This window comes from Scardinius erythrophthalmus, assembly GCF_964197995.2.
Source record: "Scardinius erythrophthalmus genome assembly, chromosome: 8".
Taxonomy (NCBI): Eukaryota; Metazoa; Chordata; class Actinopteri; order Cypriniformes; family Leuciscidae; genus Scardinius; species Scardinius erythrophthalmus.
Window position 1 is genome coordinate 40,444,484 of NC_138228.1, and position 23,121 is coordinate 40,467,604.

A 23,121-nucleotide genomic window follows, 5' to 3' on the forward strand; every position below is an offset into this window, starting at 1 on the left:
ATTTTAGTATATCAGCTTGTCATACATGTGTTTTTTCTCTTATATGTAAGAGAAACCTGTTCATTCTAGTGAATCTTCTGTTTGAGGGAGGGGGCTGGAACACAAATTCACAAATGCTGTGAAAACTGAGGGGGTCAGTCTAGTACATAGGACCAGAATCCCTTCATACTGGCCACTTTCTCCTGTTCACTGGTGGTGCCTCATATGAGGTTTTGATTCTGTCATTGTCCTGGACAAGGACAGCTCAGCTTCAGACTACAATAACCTTCTCAGTCTGTCCACTTTTGTCAGGCTTGTTGATCAATTGTTCAGTGTATTGCATGCAGGTAGCATCTGAAGACCAGGATATGGTTTTGGTGTTTTGTTCTTGAATTAAGCAGGGTTTAAAAAAAAAAAAAACAGCTGAAAAAATTATTCAATGACTCAATCGTGATCAGAATATTTCATTCATAGTGAGCCCCATTCACTAATAATTGTGTAGTTGCAGGATTTACTTTACTCTGCTTTTGATATCCAACTTTCTGGTCATTCATTTTTCATCCACTGAGATACCCCTTTAATTCCCTTGCTTTTGGTCACATTCCCCATTTCCGACAGTAGATGATGTAAATTCTCCTACCAACTTAATACGTGTTACATTCTTCTGAGTAGAACTGTAAGTAATAATTTTTAAATAGAAAAGTAGTAATTCAATAAAGTAATTAAATCATTTTAGGGCTTAAACGGCAGGTCAATAGTTGTATAACTAACGGTTGAGTGAATGATTAGATGACTTGGTCTTTATCGCCACCACTGATATATGTGTCATTTATATAGATCAGTGGTCGCCATCTTCTGGCGTAAAGAGTCACACACAAAAAAAAAAACATCCACCACTACAAGCCTGTTCACAACAAGACAAATTTTCAGTGCGATAAACATTTTAATTTGAATGAACGTCTATTAATGCGTCTGTTAGACCAACACAAACATTTGCATGTCGTCAGTTTTATGTTTTATCCAAGAAAAAGTTCAGAGAAAAACATTGTAAAAATAAATACATTTTATTCAAACAAAAAAATATTTTAAAGATATACTTACAGTATAGTAATATTAATGTTCACTGTATAAATTGGTTATATAACTATATAGCTGCCTTTTAAATATTAAGATGAGGTTCCCTCGCATGAGAATGATCATATTTGAAGTTTGACCTTTAAAAGATTAAAAGATCCTGATTTTTTTTTTTTTTTTTTTTTTTTTTTTTTTAAGATTTTTAACCTTTAAAAGATTGAAAACCTCGGTTCTAATGCACAGAATAACAGCCTGTCTGAACGACGCGAGCTGATGATGAGAGCTCTTACTTTGATAGGCTGTATTCACTGCGGGAGTTTCCTGTTTGGATGCTATACGCTGATTTCACACAGCCGCCATTTTGAAATCGAAAGTGAGGCTCCGGTGGGAAAAACCCCGGAAGTAAAGATAAACAACAATGGCTTTGGACTACCAACCTAAAGCTGCTGCCGCGATTTACACTTTTGGATGTTAATATCCAATATAGGATATTTATATAGTTCATTCCTGCTTCTTTTTTTACTTTATGAATAATATAAAAAAAATATTTTATTTATAAATGAATTTCACTGTATATAGTCTAAAGTATGAAAGAAATGTATGTACAGTTTTAGAATTGACAAAACATCATTAAACACGACAATACGCCATCGCATTCACGACTCTCCTATGATTAAAGGCGACACTTCCGGTTTTCTTCCCACCGGAGCCTCGCTTTCGATTTCAAAATAACGGCTGCGTGAAATCAGCGTATTGAGCAGATTGTGCGGGATGGAAACGCGGTGTTTAAGTCTTCTACTGGTCTGTGTGCTGTCAGTGTGTCATGCTACAGCCGACAATGACAGCGTTAAAAAGATGAAAATGCAATATACTGGAATGCCACTGCTGAAGTTTCAGATTTGGTAAGCAGACGGAAAGCGCTTCCGTTTCCTGTCAGTGCGCGTGCTGATCAGTGTCATGTGTTGATGATGAAGCAACTATTTAATCTAAACTGAAATTATGTACAATCAGTAAATGCATTAAAGTTGGGTCATGTATGTTTCCTATTAGTTTTCTCTGTCTAGCTGAGCGTAATTGCCCTGTAGCCTAAGCATCACTGTGCAAAAATCATGTTTTTTTTTGTTTGTTTTTTTAAAATACCATGTAACTGAATAATTACCAATTTAGTAACGGTATATATAGTATTTATAGTGTTTTATATGACATTTAATGACTCTAAGACAACTCTCCTTGGTCTTTCAGGAGACAAAACCATTGTAGCTACAAAAATAACCATGGTTTTTAACTATGGTTTATTAGTAAAACCATAATAAACACAAAACTACATGTTTTACAATAGTAAGTGTACTTTTGTCCCTCAACGTTTGTTGTTGGGTATGGAAGCTTGTTTCTACAATCGGAATTAAAAAAAGGTAGTTTTCAAAGGTAGACAATTCTGACTTGCAGTTGTGAGTCTATATCTCACAATTCTGACAGATATAAAGAGTAAACAATTATACCATTAAGATACAGTATAAACAGTTGTGAGTCAGAATTGTGAGATCAAATGTTTTACCTTTTTATTTTTTATTCTGTGGCAGAAACAAGCTTTCATAATTATGCGAGCATATGTGAACCAGTTTATTGGTTTATTTTTCCTCGGTGGGTCAGTTCCTTAATTCAGTGCCTCTCATTTTGCAGCGTGTCCTGAGGGTACAGGCGGGTGTTTGAAGAGTACTCTCGGGTTCTCTCCCAGAGGTACCCAGACATCCGCATCGAGGGAGAAAACTTCCTGCCACAGCCGATATACAGGTGGATTTCTCACGCCTAAGAAATTTTGCATTGCAGACCATACAAATTCATGGTAGTCTGTGACTTTAACTCATAAACTTGTCTTTTTCATTTATTTTTTTAGACACATAGCTTCCTTCCTCTCGGTCTTCAAATTTGTAGTGATTGGTTTAATTATCCTGGGCAAAGACCCTTTCACATTTTTCCGTACGGAGACTCCAGGAATCTGGCTTTGGGCACAAGAGAATAAGGTCAGTGAGGGGCATTTTTGGAGTGCATGTCAATTTCTGTTGAAAAATGTCACATTATATTTGGGAATATATCATTCATAGTGAGTCGCATGCACTAATAATTGAGTAGTTGTGGGATTTCCCTGCCTCTGCTTTTGATATCCACCCTTCTGGTCGTTTAATTATTTATTTTTTATCCTCAAAGAGGAGACTGTTGAGAAGTTGTGTGTCCCTAAGCGTCAAGGTGCCAAGCATGTGCCACACCCCACTTTGCTTGTTAATTTTCCTATTAAGTTTTAGCTCCACCCACCTAATCTCAAGCCAATTAGGACACTATCAGGCCTTATAAATTGCACCTGTGCCCACAGCACCTTCATTCTGGTGCACATGGATGCACTGTGCAGAGGACTGAGTTCTTCCTTTGTTTTTCCCTGCGTGTGTGTATTTGACCATGTAAGTGCTTATTTTGACACTTAATCATTATTCTGTATTAAGTTTATCCTAAATGTGTTTATTTTGCTGTATTTCTTGCTTAGGCATGTTCTTTAGTTATTTACATATGTATCTGAGATTATATTATGAGTAGATGACTTCATGTATTGTTTAAATTCCTTTATTTCCAGTGGATTTCATGTTGATTTCATGTTATGTTTATTGTGAACTAAAACATTGTATTTCTGTTCTTGTAGAAATCACACGCTCACACACATACATTCCTAATAAAGAAAGATGCCGTGTAATTGAAGTGACTAGACTGGATTGTTCTTACCGACACCTCCACTGGTTTTCAAGCCAGCCACCTACACATCTCTATCAATCCTCCTTTTCATGGTCCTTCGAGCCGGAGCTCATTGATGATCAGTGGATATGTCTAGTCACTCCCTGCCCTCATTGTCTCAGCATGAGCGCCCACGTCGCCAAGCTCAGCTCCCCGCACGTTATGATGATTTCATCCTACAATATCCTCAGCGGTCGCAACCTACAGCAGAAGCACCAGAACAACAACTGCTCCATCCTGCAGATATTCCTGGTACTGGTCCTCATTATCAACCCTGGAAAGAAGATGAGTCTGAGGAAGAGCCAGAGGAGTTGGAATTGCCCACGGAGAGAGACATTCAGGAGGATATTCCACACCCTTATTCACCTGTCCTATCTGAGAGAGTGCAAACCCCTGAAGTTGAACACCAACATACCTCTCCAATAGCTCCCATTCCTGATACTCAGACTGCACTCCTACAGCAATTGGTAGAAGAATTAAGAAATCAGGGTAGACTAATCCAGCAGTGCATGCTTAGGAGCAGCACCCACTCCTCACGGTCTCGCTTGCCATCCCCTTGCCCTGATAATCTTAACCTTCAATCAGCAGCATCTCCACAAGCCCATACAGAGGACCATAGGCCCCCTCCTCTCCTACTTCAGCCACAGCTTCCATCTCCTCTGCCTCCTGTAAGTCGTGCCCCTCTTACCCAACCTATGCCACAGTCGTTGCAGAGCACGCATCCTCCTGGCTGTGGTCAGTTTCCTGTCACATATCAAGCACCAGCCTCATATAACCCCATGCTCCCAGCCTATACACTGCCAAATCAACCTTTGCCTGGTGTTTTGTCCTATTCTGTCCAGCCGGCATACCAGCCTCTCAATGTGCAGCCCCACCACCTGACATCGGCTGCCCCTCTAAACCAGCTAGTTCCTCCTATTGTTCCCCTGCAGTTAAACCATAGGAGGGTAGAAGGTCCTTCTTTCCCTGATCTCACAAGAGAGGATGAATGTCAGTACATGATGTTAAAGATGGCCCTATCCAACTTGTTAGATCCAAGAGAATCAGAGCAATATAAATACCACATCCTATTGGATCATCTAAAGGTGGACCAGGCGAGGAGACTTGCTTTGGCTTATGTTTATGCCCCAGATCCTTATACTCGAGCTATACGAGCCCTAGATGAGCGTTACGGTCAACCTAGACAGCTTGCTTTGAAGGAGCTCCGGTCCATCATGGAGATGCCTGTTATTCGTACAGGTGATGGTAGAGGCTTGGACCAATTTTCTCTTCGAGTGCAAGCATTAGTAGGCCTCCTTCAATCCATGGGCCCTGAGGGTCTCTCTGAGCTTACCTGTGGCTCACATGTTGAGCGACTTCTAGAGAAACTTCCCCATGAGCAGTTCTGTCAGTTTAAGAGATGGATATGCTTGAGTAGACCAGGTTCCCTTTCCTATAACCTCCTAGATTTTTCCAACTGGCTACAACAAGAAGCCCGCTGCCAGCCTAGGAGAGAAAGGACCTTTCAGCCTATCCGGCAGAGGCCTCCTCCACCTCCTCACCCATTAAGAGGTACAACCATACTCCATGGTATTAAAACCTCCTCTCATATGACCTCCTCCAAAGCCCAAGTTCTCTCACTGAAAGTAATTCAGCCTCCTAACAACTTGGCTGAATCCTATCCAGTGTGCGCTTACTGCAATTCTACTGAACATCATGTCAGTAAGTGTGGTGATTTCCTCCAGCTCACCAAAGACCAGATAACTAATTGGATCAAGGAACAGAGACGTTGTTGGCGATGTTTACGAGATCACTTTACAACCCAATGTAACCTGAAAGGACGCTGCAGCCAGTGTAATGGGAAACACCTACACATCCTATGCAACGTTAATCAGAGGCAAGTGCAAAATCTATATCTTGACCACCCTAGTGACTGCAATAAAGTACTACTGAAGGTAGTTGAAGTGACCCTGCGCAGTGGAGACAGATCCTTAGACACTTATGCCATACTGGATGATGGGTCTGAAAGAACAGTCCTCCTTCACCCTGCTGCCCAAACACTTCAGCTAAAAGGTAAATCTGAGAGTCTACAGCTGAGAACCGTGAGACAGGATGTTCAGACTCTTAATGGAGCTTCTGTATCCTTCACCCTTATTCCTAAAGTGCATCCTAATAAGTCCTATGTCATCAGTCAAGCCTTCACTGCTGAACAACTATCCTTGTCAGAACATTCTCACCCGGTGAAATTCCTCCAGCGGCGCTACTCACATCTCCGTCAGTTCCCTCTCAAACAGCTTAATAGAGTAAGGCCACTTCTCCTTATAGGAGCTGATCATACACACCTTATCATCCCAACACAACCTGTCAAATTAGGCCCTCCTGGATCCCCTGTAGCAATCAAGACCCGGCTCGGCTGGACACTGCAGGGTCCTGCAAGAGATCTTTCTAGCTTATCTTCTACTTGTTCTCATTATATCTCCTTTAAATGCCCACCTGATGACATCCACCATAATGTTCAGAAACTATGGCAGATTGATGCGTTACCACAGAGAAGCATGAAAGCAGTGGTTCGGTCCAAACAGGATCAAGAGGCAATGCACCAGCTTGAGACCCAAACTATCAGGACACCTGTTGACGGCGTTCTACGATATGCAGCACCCCTCCTCCGTGTAGACCCCTGGCCCCCTCTGAAGGCCCCCAAGGAGGCAGTAATTTCCCGTCTCCACAGCTGTGAAAGGCGACTCCTTCAAAATCCACAACAGGCAAAGAACTATACTGGTGAGATCCAGAAATTAGTTAATGCTGGGTATGTCAAAAAGTTGTCATCCTCTGAAATAGAAGATACTCCTGAGTCCTGGTTCATACCCCACCACAATGTGCATCACAATGGTAAAGATCGCATTGTGTTTGATTGCTCCTTCTCCTTCCGAAATCAGTGTTTGAACTCGCAGTTACTTCCTGGACCAATCCTCGGGCCTTCCCTCCTTGGAGTTTTGCTCCGTTTTAGGCAGCACAAGATTGCAATCAGTGGAGACATTAAATCAATGTTTCACCAGGTGCGCCTATTACCCCAGGATAAACCTCTCCTGCGATTCCTCTGGCGTGACCTGGACTGTAAAGTTCCCCCAACTGTGTATGAATGGCAAGTCCTCCCCTTTGGCACAACCTCAAGCCCTTGCTGTGCCATTTACATCCTCCAGAGGATCATCAAAGATGCTCAGGCAGATGAGTGCATTCACAGTTCCATACACAGTAATTTCTACGTGGATAACTGTTTACAGAGTTTCCCCACTCCAGAGGAAGCCAAAGATCTCCTTAATAGCCTACGCACTACCCTCTCCTCTGGTGGCTTCGAAATCAGACAATGGGCCAGTAATGATCCTCAGGTCATCTGTCACCTCCCTCCTGAAGCCAGGTCAGAACAGACAGAGCTCTGGTTATCACACCATCCTTCTCTTGATCCCTTAGAGTCTACTCTAGGCCTCCTCTGGAACTGCCATACAGATACTCTCAGATACAGGCACAGAGCCATTGAATCTACTACTCCAACTATGCGTCATATTTACAGAGTCCTTGCTAGCCAGTATGATCCTCCTGGCTATATCCTCCCTTACACCACAAGAGCCAAAATCATCGTCCAGCACTTATGGGGAAATGCACGAGAATGGGATGACCCTAATCTCCCTCATGATCTCTTAAAAGCCTGGCTTTCATGGGAGAATGAACTTCCTAACCTCTCCACCATCACTTTGCCTCGCTGCCTCACACCTCATTCAGTAGACACCTCCTTAACCACTCAAGACCTCCACATCTTCTGTGATGCATCAGAGAAGTCCTATGGTGCGGTTGCCTACATGCGCACAGAAGATTGTCAGCAGCAAGGGAATGTGTCCTTTCTCATGGCGAGGTCCCGCGTTGCTCCCAAAAAACAACTTTCCATTCCACGACTTGAATTATGTGCTGCCCTCATAGGAGCTCAGCTATTCAGTCTCCTCCAAACAGAGCTCACCCTCCATATCAGAAAGACTATTCTGTGGACTGACTCTACCACTGTACTCCATTGGCTCACCTCTGACTCTTGCCGTTACAAAGTTTTCGTTGGAACCAGGGTAGCTGAGATTCAGGAGCTCACTAAAGGCCAGGAGTGGTGTTATGTGGATTCTAAGAACAACCCAGCAGACGACCTAACTAGAGGAAAGCTACTTGCTGAACTTAGTAGGCCCTGCAGGTGGAACCAAGGACCTGCCTTCATGTTTCAATCCCCCGAGCTGTGGCCCACTAGCCCTGTCATAGATCAGTCTGATGATGCTGAAGAGTGCCGTAAGCCCAGCTTCTGTGGTGCTGTATCTCTCAGTCCATACCCCTCCATCCCTGACCCTAGTCAATTTGCCACCCTCCAAGATCTCCTTGACTGCATGGCCGCATCTCTTCATGGAGCGGCAAAGCCTCCATCAGCAGAAAACTATCGTGATTCAGAGACAGCCATCCTAAGACAAGCCCAGGTGGATTCCTTCAGGGATGATTTAGCCTGCCTTTAAACCCAAAAGCCCCTTCTTCCTTCAAGCCGTTTACTCTCCCTTGCCCCAGAGCTAGACCCAGCATCAGGGCTTATTCGAGTTGGCGTAAGGTTACGGCGAAGTAGTGATCTACCCCCTGATGCCATTCATCCAGTAGTCCTGGACCCTGCCCATCCAATCACAACGCTTATAATTAAGGATTGTGATGACCACTTACAACATCCTGGGCGAGAGAGGCTATTCGCTGAGTTAAGGAGGCGGTACTGGATCCTGAGGGGTCGTGAGGCAGTAAAAAAATATCAGCATAGGTGCCCGAAATGCCAACAGTTCCGAGCACATCCTATTATTCCCCAAATGGCGGATCTCCCTCCCGCTCGCCTTCGCCTGAACACACCTCCATTCTATTCCACTGGGATGGATTGTTTCGGGCCCTATACAGTAAAGATTGGCAGACGAGCTGAGAAAAGGTGGGGAATAATTTTCAAATGTCTGACGACTAGGTGCGTGCATCTTGATCTACTCAGTCACATAAATACAGACTCCTTCCTGATGGCGCTCAGGCGCTTTATTGCTCGCAGAGGTAAACCATTTGAACTACTCTCTGACAGAGGTACCAACTTCATTGGCGGTAAGAGAGAGTTACTTGATGCCTATCAATCCCTGACCCCTGACCTTCAGGAAGCTCTAGCTAAGCAGAGGATTTCCTTCAAATTCAATCCTCCATACGCACCTCACTTTGGTGGAACCTGGGAGCGTGAAATACGCTCCATCAAAATCGCTCTGGAGACTACCCTCGGTGCTCAAATTGTCAGTGAGGAGGTATTACGCACAGTAATGATTGAAATTGAAGGCATCTTAAATTCCAAACCCATAGGCTATGTGTCTTCTGACATTGCTGACCCTGACCCGGTGACCCCTAACTTGCTGCTGATGGGGCGGCATGATGCTTCCCTTCCTCTGGTTACATATCCAGACTCTGAGCTGCACAGTCGCCGTCAATGGCGTCACAGCCAGATCCTTTCTGATCATTTTTGGGCCCATTTCCTTCGAAATTATCTTCCCTCTCTCCAGTCCAGACAGAAGTGGCGTACAGATCATCCTAACCTACAACCTAACACTGTTGTTCTAATACTAGATCCTCAACTTCCCAGATCCCAATGGTCAGTGGGTAAGGTCATCTCCCTTCATTCCAGCAAGGATGGCCGTTGTAGGGTTGCTGATGTCCAAGTCAAGGACAGGACATATACAAGGCCCATTGCCCGCCTCATTCCTCTTCCTGCCCTGCCTGATCTCCCCTGATTGATCAAATTTGCCCTACAAATTTGGGGGCGGCTGTTGAGAAGTTGTGTGTCCCTAAGCGTCAAGGTGCCAAGCATGTGCCACACCCCACTTTGCTTGTTAATTTTCCTATTAAGTTTTAGCTCCACCCACCTAATCTCAAGCCAATTAGGACACTATCAGGCCTTATAAATTGCACCTGTGCCCACAGCACCTTCATTCTGGTGCACATGGATGCACTGTGCAGAGGACTGAGTTCTTCCTTTGTTTTTCCCTGCGTGTGTGTATTTGACCATGTAAGTGCTTATTTTGACACTTAATCATTATTCTGTATTAAGTTTATCCTAAATGTGTTTATTTTGCTGTATTTCTTGCTTAGGCATGTTCTTTAGTTATTTACATATGTATCTGAGATTATATTATGAGTAGATGACTTCATGTATTGTTTAAATTCCTTTATTTCCAGTGGATTTCATGTTGATTTCATGTTATGTTTATTGTGAACTAAAACATTGTATTTCTGTTCTTGTAGAAATCACACGCTCACACACATACATTCCTAATAAAGAAAGATGCCGTGTAATTGAAGTGACTAGACTGGATTGTTCTTACCGACACCTCCACTGGTTTTCAAGCCAGCCACCTACACATCTCTATCAATCCTCCTTTTCAGAGACGGTTTTACATTTCTCTAGATTCTGTTATTTTCAGTTTTGAACATATAGGCTATATATCTCAGATGAATAAAATTTAGTATAATTTTTGTGTACGTGTGGTTTCAGTTATTCATTTTTAAATCAATTTGAGGACAATAGTTAGTGATTTGTTTGTTAAAAAATGTGTACGTAGTGTTCACGCACAGTCTTTCCCCATTAGAACCTTTGAAAACAATGTAATAGAATGAAACCTTTAGTTCATTAATTGAATGTTTGGGAAATCTGTTATTCAGTCAGTTCTGTTTGGTGATGCTAGTGATTCAGAAATTTGTTCCCACGTGAAATATTGCCTACTACATGTGTTTGTGACCTCAGTTTGTTGTGTTTTTATAGATATATGCCTGCATGATGGTGTTCTTCCTCTGTAACATGATTGAAAACCAGTGTATGTCCTCTGGCGCCTTTGAAATCACACTTAATGGTAGGACTGATGATTGATTATTGATCAGAATACTGATTTCACACTACATGATGTTTAATACTAGTCATGTTTACTTTGCCTGTGTGTGTTTATGCGCTCACAGATGTGCCTGTATGGTCAAAGCTGGAGTCAGGCCACCTGCCCTCCATGCAGCAGCTGTTGCAGATTCTGGAGAACGAGATGAAGCTGAGCGTACACATGGACTCTCTCCCCCACAGACGGGCGTAAGGCTGCAGGAACTGAACAGACTGGCTGTGACTTGTGGGTAGCCTGATGGTTTTTACGCCACCATGAATATAGTGGTGCAGGGATGACGTGTTTCTGTAGGCCAAAACCCGGTCATGGGTTAGCATTTTAGCACTTCTGGTTCCATCGTCCCGAAGTCAATGGGTTTTTTGTTAAAAGCCTGAAATAAGGTCTGAGGTGAACGCAAGCTCAAGATATTTTCATGTTTTATTCTTTGACATAAAACACACCAGTAATACCCCACTCGTGATTTTTTTTTTTTTAAAGCCTTTACGTGTCTTGAAAAAAGTGGTCGCTTACAAGTGTGGGACTGCAGAGGACATTAAACCTCATCGCACAGAGCAGTAAACTCATAATTGGCTCTTGAAAAATATTCTAACTCAAATTTTCAGGGAAAATGTTTTTTTATTATAAAGACTGAAAGAGCTGTCAGAAGCTTAAAGGGTTAGTTCACCCAAAAATGAAAATTCTGTCAGTTATTACTCCCTCATGTTGTTCCAACCTCGTAAGACTTTCGTTCATCTTCGGAACACAAATTAAGATATTTTTGATGAAATCTGAGAGCTGGATCACTCCTTCTGCAGGCTTATACTTATATATTATTCCTCGAGTCTTTTCACATAGTGTAATAGCGTAGCGCGTCTGTGTTGCACGTCACCACGTATCACACATGACCAGCGTCGCCCAATAGTGAGCCTACGTGGTGACGTGCAACACAGACGCGCTACGCTATTACACTACGTAAAAAGACTCGAGGTCTAGAGAGAAGGAAATGAAAAGTGGAATAAAGTCGTTATTTTTGTTTGTTTTTGCGCACAAGAAGTATTCTCGTCGCTTTATAAACTTAAGATTGAGCCACTGGAGTCACTTGGACAATATTAACGATCTCTTTAATGCATTTTCTGGGCCAGCAAGTTAAGGTGTCCATTAGCCTGCAGGAGGAGTGAGACAGCACTCAGATTTAATCAAAAATATCTTAATTTGTGTTCCGAAGATGAACGAAAGTCTTACGGGGTTGGAACAACACGAGGGTGAGTAATTACTGACAGAATTTTCATTTTTGGGTGAACTAACCCTTTAATGGTGGTGACGTTGAAGTCTAGCCTACGTTTAGCTTGTATTTAGGCTCCAAAATTCATAAAAGTTTTGCTTATTTGTGAAAATTATCTTGATTTGTTGATCACAGAGCTTATTTTTTGCAATAATTCAAAACCTTATGGAAAAATCCTATTGGGTTTTTTTTATTGGGTTTTTGTCTAAGGAACCAGGGTGACACTGACTGCCGGGTTGATCTACAAAAATACATCATCCCTGCACCACTCAAAGATCTTTGAATGTGTCCAAAATAATACATTGTGATTTTAAAGTCACTATGAAATCAAAATTGACCATTCTTTTTTTAATGGAATATTGCAGTATTTATTATAAATTATTTATCTGTGGATATGATTTTTTTTTTTTTTTAATTCATGTGTCCTCATAATCTTTAATCAAATTAACTTGCAGCGACATCTCTGATGATGTGTTTACTGGCGAGTATTATTATTTATTATTTTTAGAACAGTTTTCACTCAGATATACATCACAACAGGGACGAAAAGACTATCGCAACTTCCATTTCATTCTGACTTTAAGAACATTCTGTAAATTCAGAGCTCCAGCTTATCTTTTCCCCCTCTTTGTAACTTTTTCTCCAGGTGTGTGATGTGAGTCACTGGTGTGTGAGACGGCATTAATGAAGGTTTGCACTGAATGCAGTGTGTCTGCTAGTGCAGGCTGGATGTCCAGTCCCTCTCGCTGCCCCACGAGCCTCCTGTACACACAGCCGCTCTGCAGTCTTCGGCCAATAAGAACATGTGCTGTTAAGTGGATCAAATTGGTGTCAAATACAGTGTTTTACCTGTTTTCAGGTGTATGCAGTAGACTGCCGTATTAATTACTGAAATCAGTTTTCAAAGTATTGGCGTTCATTGGGAACTCATTGTAATGTGTTCAGAACTACAAACTGTATTTGATTTTGCTCACTCATTTTATTTACCCTTTCATCTCTCTTTATATGATCATATGTCAATTTATTCATTCCACTCTTATGTTAATGCTGATTGCAATGTATGTACGGTATTCATTAAAAAACAGTTCTGTAAATTTGTCCAATAACTAAATGTATCATCAAGGATGTACTTTGATACGTTTTGATTTTTGATCATATTTAATATTTGTTTATACTGTGTTTTGAATAAAGTCAATCAATGATGGATGTGTAAACAATTGGTACCTTTTTTTCTTCTTGGAAAACTGTTGCCTTCCACAAGAGGACGCTCGGTGCCTCAGAGGCCGAATGCACCTATGATCGACAATTATTTTTCAGGATGTATTTTTCTTCCCTTTACTGGAGACATTTGTGCATTAAGTGGTGATATATTTTAAACCTATTAATTATAAGGTCTGGCATCCAAAACAAATGGAAATACTAAAGCGATTGAATAAAACGAGTATCTAATTAGAAACGGCTGAGATTGGTTCATCTTAAAGAGCGATGAGAAAATTAACAGATACCACATGACAACGGCTTTTTCGAGGAAGATTGCATGTAACTTATTTTTATTATTATTATAATATATTAGTTATATAATATCACCAATTGCTTTCCATGTAAATCTATTTTAAACCATGGCAGTAAAGCGAATTGTGACTTGTAACTTTTAGGGGACCATGATGGCGCCACAGTGAGTGTGGTCACATCACATGGTATGCGATCGATGCATGCGAAGGAAGTTGTGTAAAGAATACACGTGTTGTGAATCGCGATTTAACAATCATTTTTGTTGAAGTTTGTAATGAATTTATCATGTAAAAGTCTTTCAGCAGATGAAAGTACTGAAATAGCATTCGTGTTCAGGCAGCGCGTGGTAAACATGACCCTGAGGCATAGTTCATGTTGAAATATCTGTCATCACTGCAGTCATGTTACTTTAATTTTCTTCATGCAGTGCACCGAGATATCGTATTTACTGTTTCAATTTTTAGTGCCGATACAAAATATCTTGGTAAATGCCCTTTAGAGCGGAGGCACAGCGTACACGTTGATAGTCAGTGTTGAGTCTAGGTGTGTTTTGGAAGAGTACGTTAATGGATGGGGATCCAGCAGAGATGAATATTCCACAATCATCACCATCATCATCATCAAGTATTGAAGTAAAGGATGATATGGATACCAGAAGCGAAAGTGAGAATCAGCCAGCAGGAGATGCTTTGGTGGACATCAGCTTTTGCGGATCCACTCCTCTGTTGTGGAAGGTGTCGGACATGAAACGGTGCAGGTCTGTGGGTGTGACCGGGGCTCTGGTGGGCTCTCTGGCCCGTCAGCCTCGGCAGAACGTGCGGCTGGGACGACCTCTGGAGCTCCTGCAGGAGGAGGCGCTGCTGCTGGAGGAGACGAGCACTGGTGTCGCTTCACTGCACACTCAGGTGTCACACTACACAGCCACAGAATACAAACATCTATCTATCTATCTATCTATCTATCTATCTATCTATCTATCTATCTATCTATCTATCTATCTATCTATCTATCTATCTAAGAAAACTTTTACTGAAGATAATTTTCAGTTTCATCAGGCAGACGTAAGCTTCAAGACTCCCAAGGAGTTCATAGGCCGCCCCATTTACAGTTACGAAGATCACAGCAGCTATTACCCTTCACCAAGGTCTAAGCTATTCCTTGCTTCAGGTTGAATGATTCTCATTGGCTAAGAAATAGATGAACATAGTCATTTTCCACATATACAGATAGACTGAAGCATATCTCCATCGATTATGCAGCTGACACTCGGACCCTGAAGTTAGGCACGTCGTGACCTTCCAGGTCACAGATTTGGGTTGATGGGCGCCAGCATGTCCAGAACAACAACTCAGTCAATCTTCAAGAATGACAGTGGTTCCTTAACCTGTAACCAAGAAGACTAACACACACACCAACACAGATTCTTCAAGGTTGGATTTGACCAGGCTCTAACTATAAACAGGAGAGTCTTCTCAAAACATCAAGATAATTAATTCTTTCTCAAGGAAATTACACTTTAATCTAACACGGTAAAGTAAAGACTTTAGTTACGAAATGGTCACTCAAACTATTGATTCCAGTGACCCTTACATGTTTTAACACATGTTGAAGAACTTTCTCTAACAAAACAAGTCCATATTTCATTTCTGGAAGCTGGGCTAAATAAGCAAGCACTGTTACTGCATTTAGATATCAAATACAGACATTACAGAGTACATGAAAAGAATATTTCAGTAATCACACTGGTAACTTCTATAACAAAGTAAAATCTCATAAGCTTAGAGAAGTCATTCAACTCATGTGATGTTTAGAAGGAAAAATATTGATTAATATCTTGATTATAATCACTCATTAGATATACATTTAAGCAGCACTGGATTCCAAAATCCATCCCCTTCTCTATCTATCTATCTATCTATCTATCTATCTATCTATCTATCTATCTATCTATCTATCTATCTATCTATCTATCTATCTATCTATCTATCTATCTATCTATCTATCTATCTATCTATCTATCTATCTATCTATCTATCTAAGAAAACTTTTACTGAAGATAATTTTCAGTTTCATCAGGCAGACGTAAGCTTCAAGACTCCCAAGGAGTTCATAGGCCGCCCCATTTACAGTTACGAAGATCACAGCAGTTATTACCCTTCACCAAGGTCTAAGCTATTCCTTGCTTCAGGTTGAATGATTCTCATTGGCTAAGAAATAGATGAACATAGTCATTTTCCACATATACAGATAGACTGAAGCATATCTCCATCGATTATGCAGCTGACACTCGGACCCTGAAGTTAGGCACGTCGTGACCTTCCAGGTCACAGATTTGGGTTGATGGGCGCCAGCATGTCCAGAACAACAACTCAGTCAATCTTCAAGAATGACAGTGGTTCCTTAACCTGTAACCAAGAAGACTAACACACACACCAACACAGATTCTTCAAGGTTGGATTTGACCAGGCTCTAACTATAAACAGGAGAGTCTTCTCAAAACATTAAGATAATTAATTCTTTCTCAAGGAAATTACACTTTAATCTAACACGGTAAAGTAAAGACTTTAGTTACGAAATGGTCACTCAAACTATTGATTCCAGTGACCCTTACATGTTTTAACACATGTTGAAGAACTTTCTCTAACAAAACAAGTCCATATTTCATTTCTGGAAGCTGGGCTAAATAAGCAAGCACTGTTACTGCATTTAGATATCAAATACAGACATTACAGAGTACATGAAAAGAATATTTCAGTAATCACACTGGTAACTTCTATAACAAAGTAAAATCTCATAAGCTTAGAGAAGTCATTCAACTCATGTGATGTTTAGAAGGAAAAATATTGATTAATATCTTGATTATAATCACTCATTAGATATACATTTAAGCAGCACTGGATTCCAAAATCCATCCCCTTCTCTATCTATCTATCTATCTATCTATCTATCTATCTATCTATCTATCTATCTATCTATCTATCTATCTATCTATCTATCTATCTATCTATCTGTCTGTCTGTTTTTTGATTGTATCTATCTATCTTTCTTATTATGTGAGTGTATGTATGTGATATGATTTTCATCAGGATTGTGGAGATGAAGAGATGCATTCAGAGGCTGTGAGGCAGTATGAGGCAGGTCTGGAGAGCAGTTATAAGGAGCAGTGTGCTCTGGCCCTGGAGGACAAGAAGACAGTGCTGAAGAAAATCATCAATGAGAAAGAGAACGGTGAGAGAGAGGCGCATGCCTCATTACATGTCCATATTACTTCGCCTGTTCACCAAATGATTTCAGTTATTTCAAAAGTCCTTACAGCCTACAACAGCAAAGGAACCAAAACCCACTTCGATTATGTACGGAAAGCACATACTCTCTGTCTCCTGCTCTCCCACTCAAATGCACACACACACACATACAGTACGGGCACACACTCGCACAGAAACGTGTTGTCAGTGCTGCTTCGATGATTTTATCAGTAAAATAGTTTAGCAACTTAAAATCTACATGACATTTTGCCATTAGTGAGGTAATAAGGGCTCTGTTATTGAAGCAGATAAACTTAAAGTTTAGCTATTAGTAGAGACACTGCTGCCGAACACTGTTGAGAGTAGCACAGACTCGGGCAATTCACACACACACTCTCTCTCTCTCTCTCTCTCTCTAATAATTGCATTAAAGGGATAGTTCACTTTGAAATTAAATTTTGATATGTTTTAGCTTACCTCAAGGGCATCCAAGATGTAGGTGTCTTTTTTTCCGCAGTAGTTTCAATTTAGATATTTTTAGGTCAAACCGCTCTTGTCTGTCAGTCGTATAATGCAGGTCTATGGTCACGGTCTCAAAGAGCATGCACAGAGTCCAAAATAAAACAATTCCCCATCGTCCAAATTAAACAATTCCCCATCGTAAGTACACATTGATGGCCTAAGACACGAAACGAGCGGTTTGTGTGAGAAAACTAACAGCATTTATATCGTTTTTACCTCTTGTAACACAGCCACGTCCAAGTGATCTGAGGGCGCGCGCGCATCCTGGTGTGTGTCGTGTGCGCAGACTGGTGCATAGATATATACACTAGATGTCGCCTTAAAGACATTCGTTCCAATGAACTGCCATAGACAAGGTGACATCTAGTGTATATATCTATGCACCAGTCTGCGCACACGTCACACACCAGGATGCGCGAGCGCCCTCAGATCACTTGGACGTGATCCAGATTCAGTAAAACCTTTTTAGTAAATTTGATTGATCAGCTGACAAGCGAATAGTAGTACATTACCAGGATTCTGCAAACAATGCTCTTGACCTATTTGTATTTCCTAACTGTTATAATTGCTGCAAGCCTCACAAATTTAAATCTAAAGTTTAATTTAAGGCATCAAAACTTTAAACATCAGAAGAAAAGTATTGGACATTTGACAGTTTTTCCCACAACTGTGTTAAAATATTAAAAACAAAAATATCCTCTGGGCTCAACACTAATCCCCTGCCTCAAAAATGAATGAATAAATAAAAAATATTGTTTTTGACCCATGTAACCTTGTATTCTAACAAATAAGGGTATGACACCAGTGAAATTTTACAATTCTTGATTGCAATTTTGATACCAAAACTACTAGCCAAACTAATATAAATATTCAAACATTAAAGGCAAGTAAACAGACAGTAATAAAAATAAGAACAAAAAATAAATAAATAAATAAATGAATTACATGCATTAGCTCTAACACATTCAACAGTACAGAAATAAGACCGTAATTGAGTAAAGTTATTAAATGTAAAATAACATTGCATGATCTTCACTGTATAAATGAAATGTAGATTAATCTTTAATAAAGCCACATCAATTATTCAGTCAAGAGCAGGGTGATTCCTCAATCCCCCCAAAATTTATTATAATATTGTGCTTTTGTTTGTTCAAGCATGATAAGAGCCCTGATACTGTATACAATGTGCCAATGATATTTGACTCTTCCTGATCCCACAGCCACAGATGACTCCGGCAATGCAATTAGAGACCGTCTTAATGCATTGGACCAGGCTTTCCGCTTTCCGTGGCCGGCCATGGCGGTCCAGCTCTGTACTGCCCGTGCCGGCTTCAGCCACTGTCCAGAGGAACGCAGTTTCCTTTCCACTGATTGGCCGGTGCCTAGAGATGAACGCTTGAACACTAGATTCTGTGTATACAGGGATCTGAGAAATAAAGGTTTCTACCTGACCTCCGCAGGGAAGTTTGGAGGAGATTTCCTGGTATATCCAGGTATGTTTATGACATGTATTTGAAAAAATGTATTTTTTTTTTAATGGAAGCTTCTTTCCACTTGAGAATAAAAAATAAATAATAATCTGAATTATGAGATATTAACTCAAAATTGTGATATAAATTCAGAATTGTGAGAAATAAACTCACTGAGAGATGTTAACTCGCGGTTGCAAAATATAAACTCGCAATTACCTTTTTTTTTTACTTTGTGAGAGATGTCAACTCAGAATTCCGTGCAAAAAGCCAGAATTGCGTGATGTAAACTCGTAATTGTGAGGGAAAAAAAGCCAGAATTGCGAAGTATAAACTCGGAATTGTGAGAAAACAAAACAAAACAAGAATTGCGTGATGTTTTGTGAATTGTGAGAAAAAGTCAGAATTGCGTGATGTAAACTCAGAATTGTGAGAAAAAAAAGTCAGAATTGCGTGATGTAAACTCGGAATTGTGAGAAAAAAAAGTCAGAATTGCGAGGTATAAACTCGTAATTGTGGGGGAAAAAAAGCCAGAATTGCGAGGTATAAACTCGTAATTGTGAGGAAAAAAAGCCAGAATTGCGAGGTATAAACTCGGAATTGTGAAAAAAAAAAAGAATTGCGTGATGTTTTGTGAATTGTGAGAAAAAGTCAGAATTGCGTGATGTAAACTCAGAATTGTGAGAAAAAAAATCCGAATTGCGTGATGTAAACTCAGAATTGTGAGAAAAAAAAGTCAGAATTGCATGATGTAAACTCGGAATTGTGAGAAAAAAAAGTCAAAATTGCATGATGTAAACTCGGAATTGTGAGGAAAAAAAGTCAGAATTGCATGATGTAAACTCGGAATTGTGAGAAAAAAAAGTCAAAATTGCGTGATGTAAACTCGGAATTATGAGAAAAAAAAGTCAAAATTGCGTGATGTAAACTCCGAATTATGAGAAAAAAAAGTCAAAATTGCGTGATGTAAACTCCGAATTATGAGAAAAAAAAGTCAAAATTGCATGATGTAAACTCGGAATTGTGAGAAAAAAAAGTCAAAATTGCGTGATGTAAACTCGGAATTGTGAGAAAAAAAAGTCAAAATTGCGTGATGTAAACTCCGAATTATGAGAAAAAAAAGTCAAAATTGCATGATGTAAACTCGGAATTGTGAGAAAAAAATGTCAAAATTGCGTGATGTAAACTCGGAATTGTGAGAAAAAAAAGTCAAAATTGCGTGATGTAAACTCCGAATTATGAGAAAAAAAAGTCAAAATTGCATGATGTAAACTCGGAATTGTGAGAAAAAAAAGTCAAAATTGCGTGATGTAAACTCGTAATTGTGAGAAAAAAAAGTCAGAATTGCGAGGTATAAACTCGGAATTGTGAAAAAAAAAAAAAACAGAATTGCGTGATGTAAACTCAGAATTGTGAGGAAAAAAAAGCCAGAATTGCCAGGTATAAACTCGGAATTGTGGGGGAAAAAAAGCCAGAATTGCGAGATATAAACTCAGAACTTTGTGAAAAAAAAGTCAGAATTGCGAGGTATAAACTCGGGATTGTGGGGGGAAAAAAGCCAGAATTGCGTGATGTAAACTCGGAATTGTGAGAAAAAAAAAAAACAGAATTGCGTGATGTAAACTCGGAATTGTGAGGAAAAAAAAGCCAGAATTGCCAGGTATAAACTCGGAATTGTGGGGGAAAAAAAGCCAGAATTGCGAGATATAAACTCAGAACTTTGTGAAAAAAAAGTCAGAATTGCGAGGTATAAACTCGGGATTGTGGGGGGAAAAAAGCCAGAATTGCATGATGTAAACTCGGAATTGTGAGAAAAAAAAACAGAATTGCGAGGTATAAACTCGGAATTGTGAGGAAAAAAAGCCAGAATTGCAAGGTATAAACTCGGAATTGTGAGAAAAAAAAAGTCAGAATTGCGTGATGTAAACTCAGAACTTTGTGAAAAAAAAAAGTCTGAATTGCGAGATGTAAACTCGGAATTGTGAGGGAAAAAAAAGCCAGAATTGCGAGGTATAAACTCGGGATTGTGGGGGAAAAAAAGCCAGAATTGCGAGATATTAACTCAGAACTTTGTGAAAAAAAAGTCAGAATTGCGTGATGTAAACTCAGAACTTTGTGAAAAAAAAAAGTCTGAATTGCGAGATGTAAACTCGGAATTGTGAGGGAAAAAAAAGCCAGAATTGCCAGGTATAAACTCGGAATTGTGGGGGAAAAAAAGCCAGAATTGCGTGATGTAAACTCGGAATTTGTGAGAAAAAAAAGCCAGAATTGCGAGATGTAAACTCGGAATTGTGAGGGGAAAAAAAGCCAGAATTGCCAGGTATAAACTCGGAATTGTGGGGGGAAAAAAGACAGAATTGCGTGATGTAAACTCGGAATTGTGAGGGAAAAAAAGTCAGAATTGCGAGGTATAAACTCGGAATTGTGAGGAAAAAAAAAACAGAATTGCGAGGTATAAACTCGGAATTGTGAGGAAAAAAAAGCCAGAATTGCGAGATATAAACTCGGAACTTTGTGAAAAAAAAGTCAGAATTGTGACACGTTCACAGAATTGTGAAATAAAAGTCCAATTTGGGACATGTAAACTCGGAATTGTGAGAAATAAAGTCAGAATTGCGAGATGTAAACCCAGAATTGTGAGGGGAAAAAAAGAATTACGGCATGTAAACTCGGAATTGTGAGTTATAACTTGCAATTCTGAGGGAAAAAGTCACAATTGTGAGCTAAAAAAAAGTTGCAATTACTTTTTTTTTCAATTATGGAAACAAGCTTCCATCATTTTTTCATTGAATACAGAACGTAAGTATTTTCAGTGCAGCTTAATAGTTAAGATCTTATTATTGTCTTTTTGCAGGAGATCCTCTGCGTTTCCATGCTCATTTCATTGCATTATGTATTTCCATGGATGAAGAGCTACCTCTCTGTGATGTTCTGGCTATAGCTCGTCTGGGCTCTAATGTGAAGAAAACAGTGTTGCTTTGCTCTCCGCAGAGCCGTAGTGAGACTGGGAAGGATGAGAGTGCGGAGGGCGATGTGGTGTATTCATCGCTGCAGTGGAGTTCTATGGTGTAACTACACAAATATTGCTTTTTTTTCATCTATTTTTTATAGTTCATAGATGATGTGGTGCTATTGGAAACTCGGCGTGTCTTCTGATGTGTATGTGTGTGTGTGAGATAAATTCTAATGACTGAATTCTGCTGGACTACTAAATGTGCATGACCAGCTATGCAGAGGGAGGATATTCCAATATCATCTAATAAATGTCTTTAAAATGATATGAAGGGTTTGAGTCTAGTTATTTATAAAATTGGTTTCCATTGTTACTCAGTTTAAGCCTCACAAGCATTAAAAATCTACTGATAAAGTGAGGTGACAAATACACTATGCTTGATTGTTGTTTCATTTCTGTTATGCAGGAATACTTGTTGAACTCTAACTTTTGAAAAATGAATTAATAAAGTAAATATTGAAACAATATGCAATGTTTTAAATATTTTGATTGAACAAACATTTTGGTAGCACTTTATAATAAGATCCCATTAGTTTAACATTAAACAATACATTTGTTACAGTATTCCTCTTTATTAATGTTATTAACAAGTGGTATTTTTACTGTATAATGGTGAAAATATTGAATTCCATGTTCATGCAATTTTAACCCTTTAGAACCTGAAGCTAAAATAGGTGTTTTTCACATATTTAGATTTTTTTGACTGTACAATTCTAAACAATGTGCTATCTTCATGTGCAAGGTGTCATCTTTTTCAGAAAAGATTAGCTTTAAACATATTACAGTTATTGACCATTAATTGTGTGTGGTGAGTTTGTAAATAGAATTTAAATAGACAAAAAAAAAACAGAATAAATTTACAGATTTTTATTAAAAAAATAAAAACAGAAAAAAATCATAAACGAAAGAACCTAACACTTTAAAGTTTAAAAATTAACTATAATACATATATACTGTTTTTTGTCTTTTTTGTGACATTGGGTGGCACAGTTTTCATTTAGGACACTTTTTTTCATACAAGCACACATACAAATGCACACATTCATAGGCACACACACATACACATGCACTCACCACATGCTTAGATACGTGAAAGAGTAACGGCCATCCGCTTCCGCTTCCCGAGTTTCATTAAAAATCATCCCAATCCCCTCTTCTGCTGTCTAACACTTCTTTCACCATGTATTTGTTCGTTTCTTTTATTATTTTATGCAATTCAAAACATTCTAACCTGGCGCGCTTCGTGTCTCTCTGTTCAAATCCTTCCTTCCCGCACTGCTGTCATTTGCAGACGGAAAGCATGAAATTACGTAATAAGACG

At 39.7% G+C, this 23,121-nt stretch overlaps 2 protein-coding genes across 3 annotated transcripts; both read left to right on the forward strand.

Moving 5' to 3' along the window:
• Positions 1-1,451: 1,451 nt before the first annotated feature.
• selenot1b (selenoprotein T, 1b) lies at positions 1,452-13,256 on the forward strand. Its single transcript, XM_081372591.1, has 6 exons — positions 1,452-1,955; positions 2,734-2,844; positions 2,948-3,074; positions 10,655-10,742; positions 10,846-11,003; positions 12,686-13,256. The coding sequence occupies exons 1-5, from the start codon at positions 1,825-1,827 to the stop codon at positions 10,968-10,970; spliced, it is 582 nt and encodes a 193-aa protein (XP_081228717.1). The 5' UTR covers positions 1,452-1,824; the 3' UTR covers positions 10,971-11,003; positions 12,686-13,256.
• A 286-nt stretch (positions 13,257-13,542) lies between these two features.
• On the forward strand, positions 13,543-22,259 carry tsen34 (TSEN34 tRNA splicing endonuclease subunit). 2 transcript variants are annotated; one of them, XM_081372144.1, is made up of 4 exons: positions 13,543-14,456; positions 16,638-16,779; positions 18,539-18,811; positions 21,642-22,259. In XM_081372144.1, the coding sequence occupies exons 1-4, from the start codon at positions 14,118-14,120 to the stop codon at positions 21,857-21,859; spliced, it is 972 nt and encodes a 323-aa protein (XP_081228270.1). In that variant the 5' UTR covers positions 13,543-14,117; the 3' UTR covers positions 21,860-22,259. The 2 variants fall into 2 exon arrangements, with proteins under 2 accessions (XP_081228270.1, XP_081228271.1); XM_081372145.1 differs by having other exon boundaries at positions 13,732-14,456; positions 18,545-18,811.
• Positions 22,260-23,121: the final 862 nt, after the last annotated feature.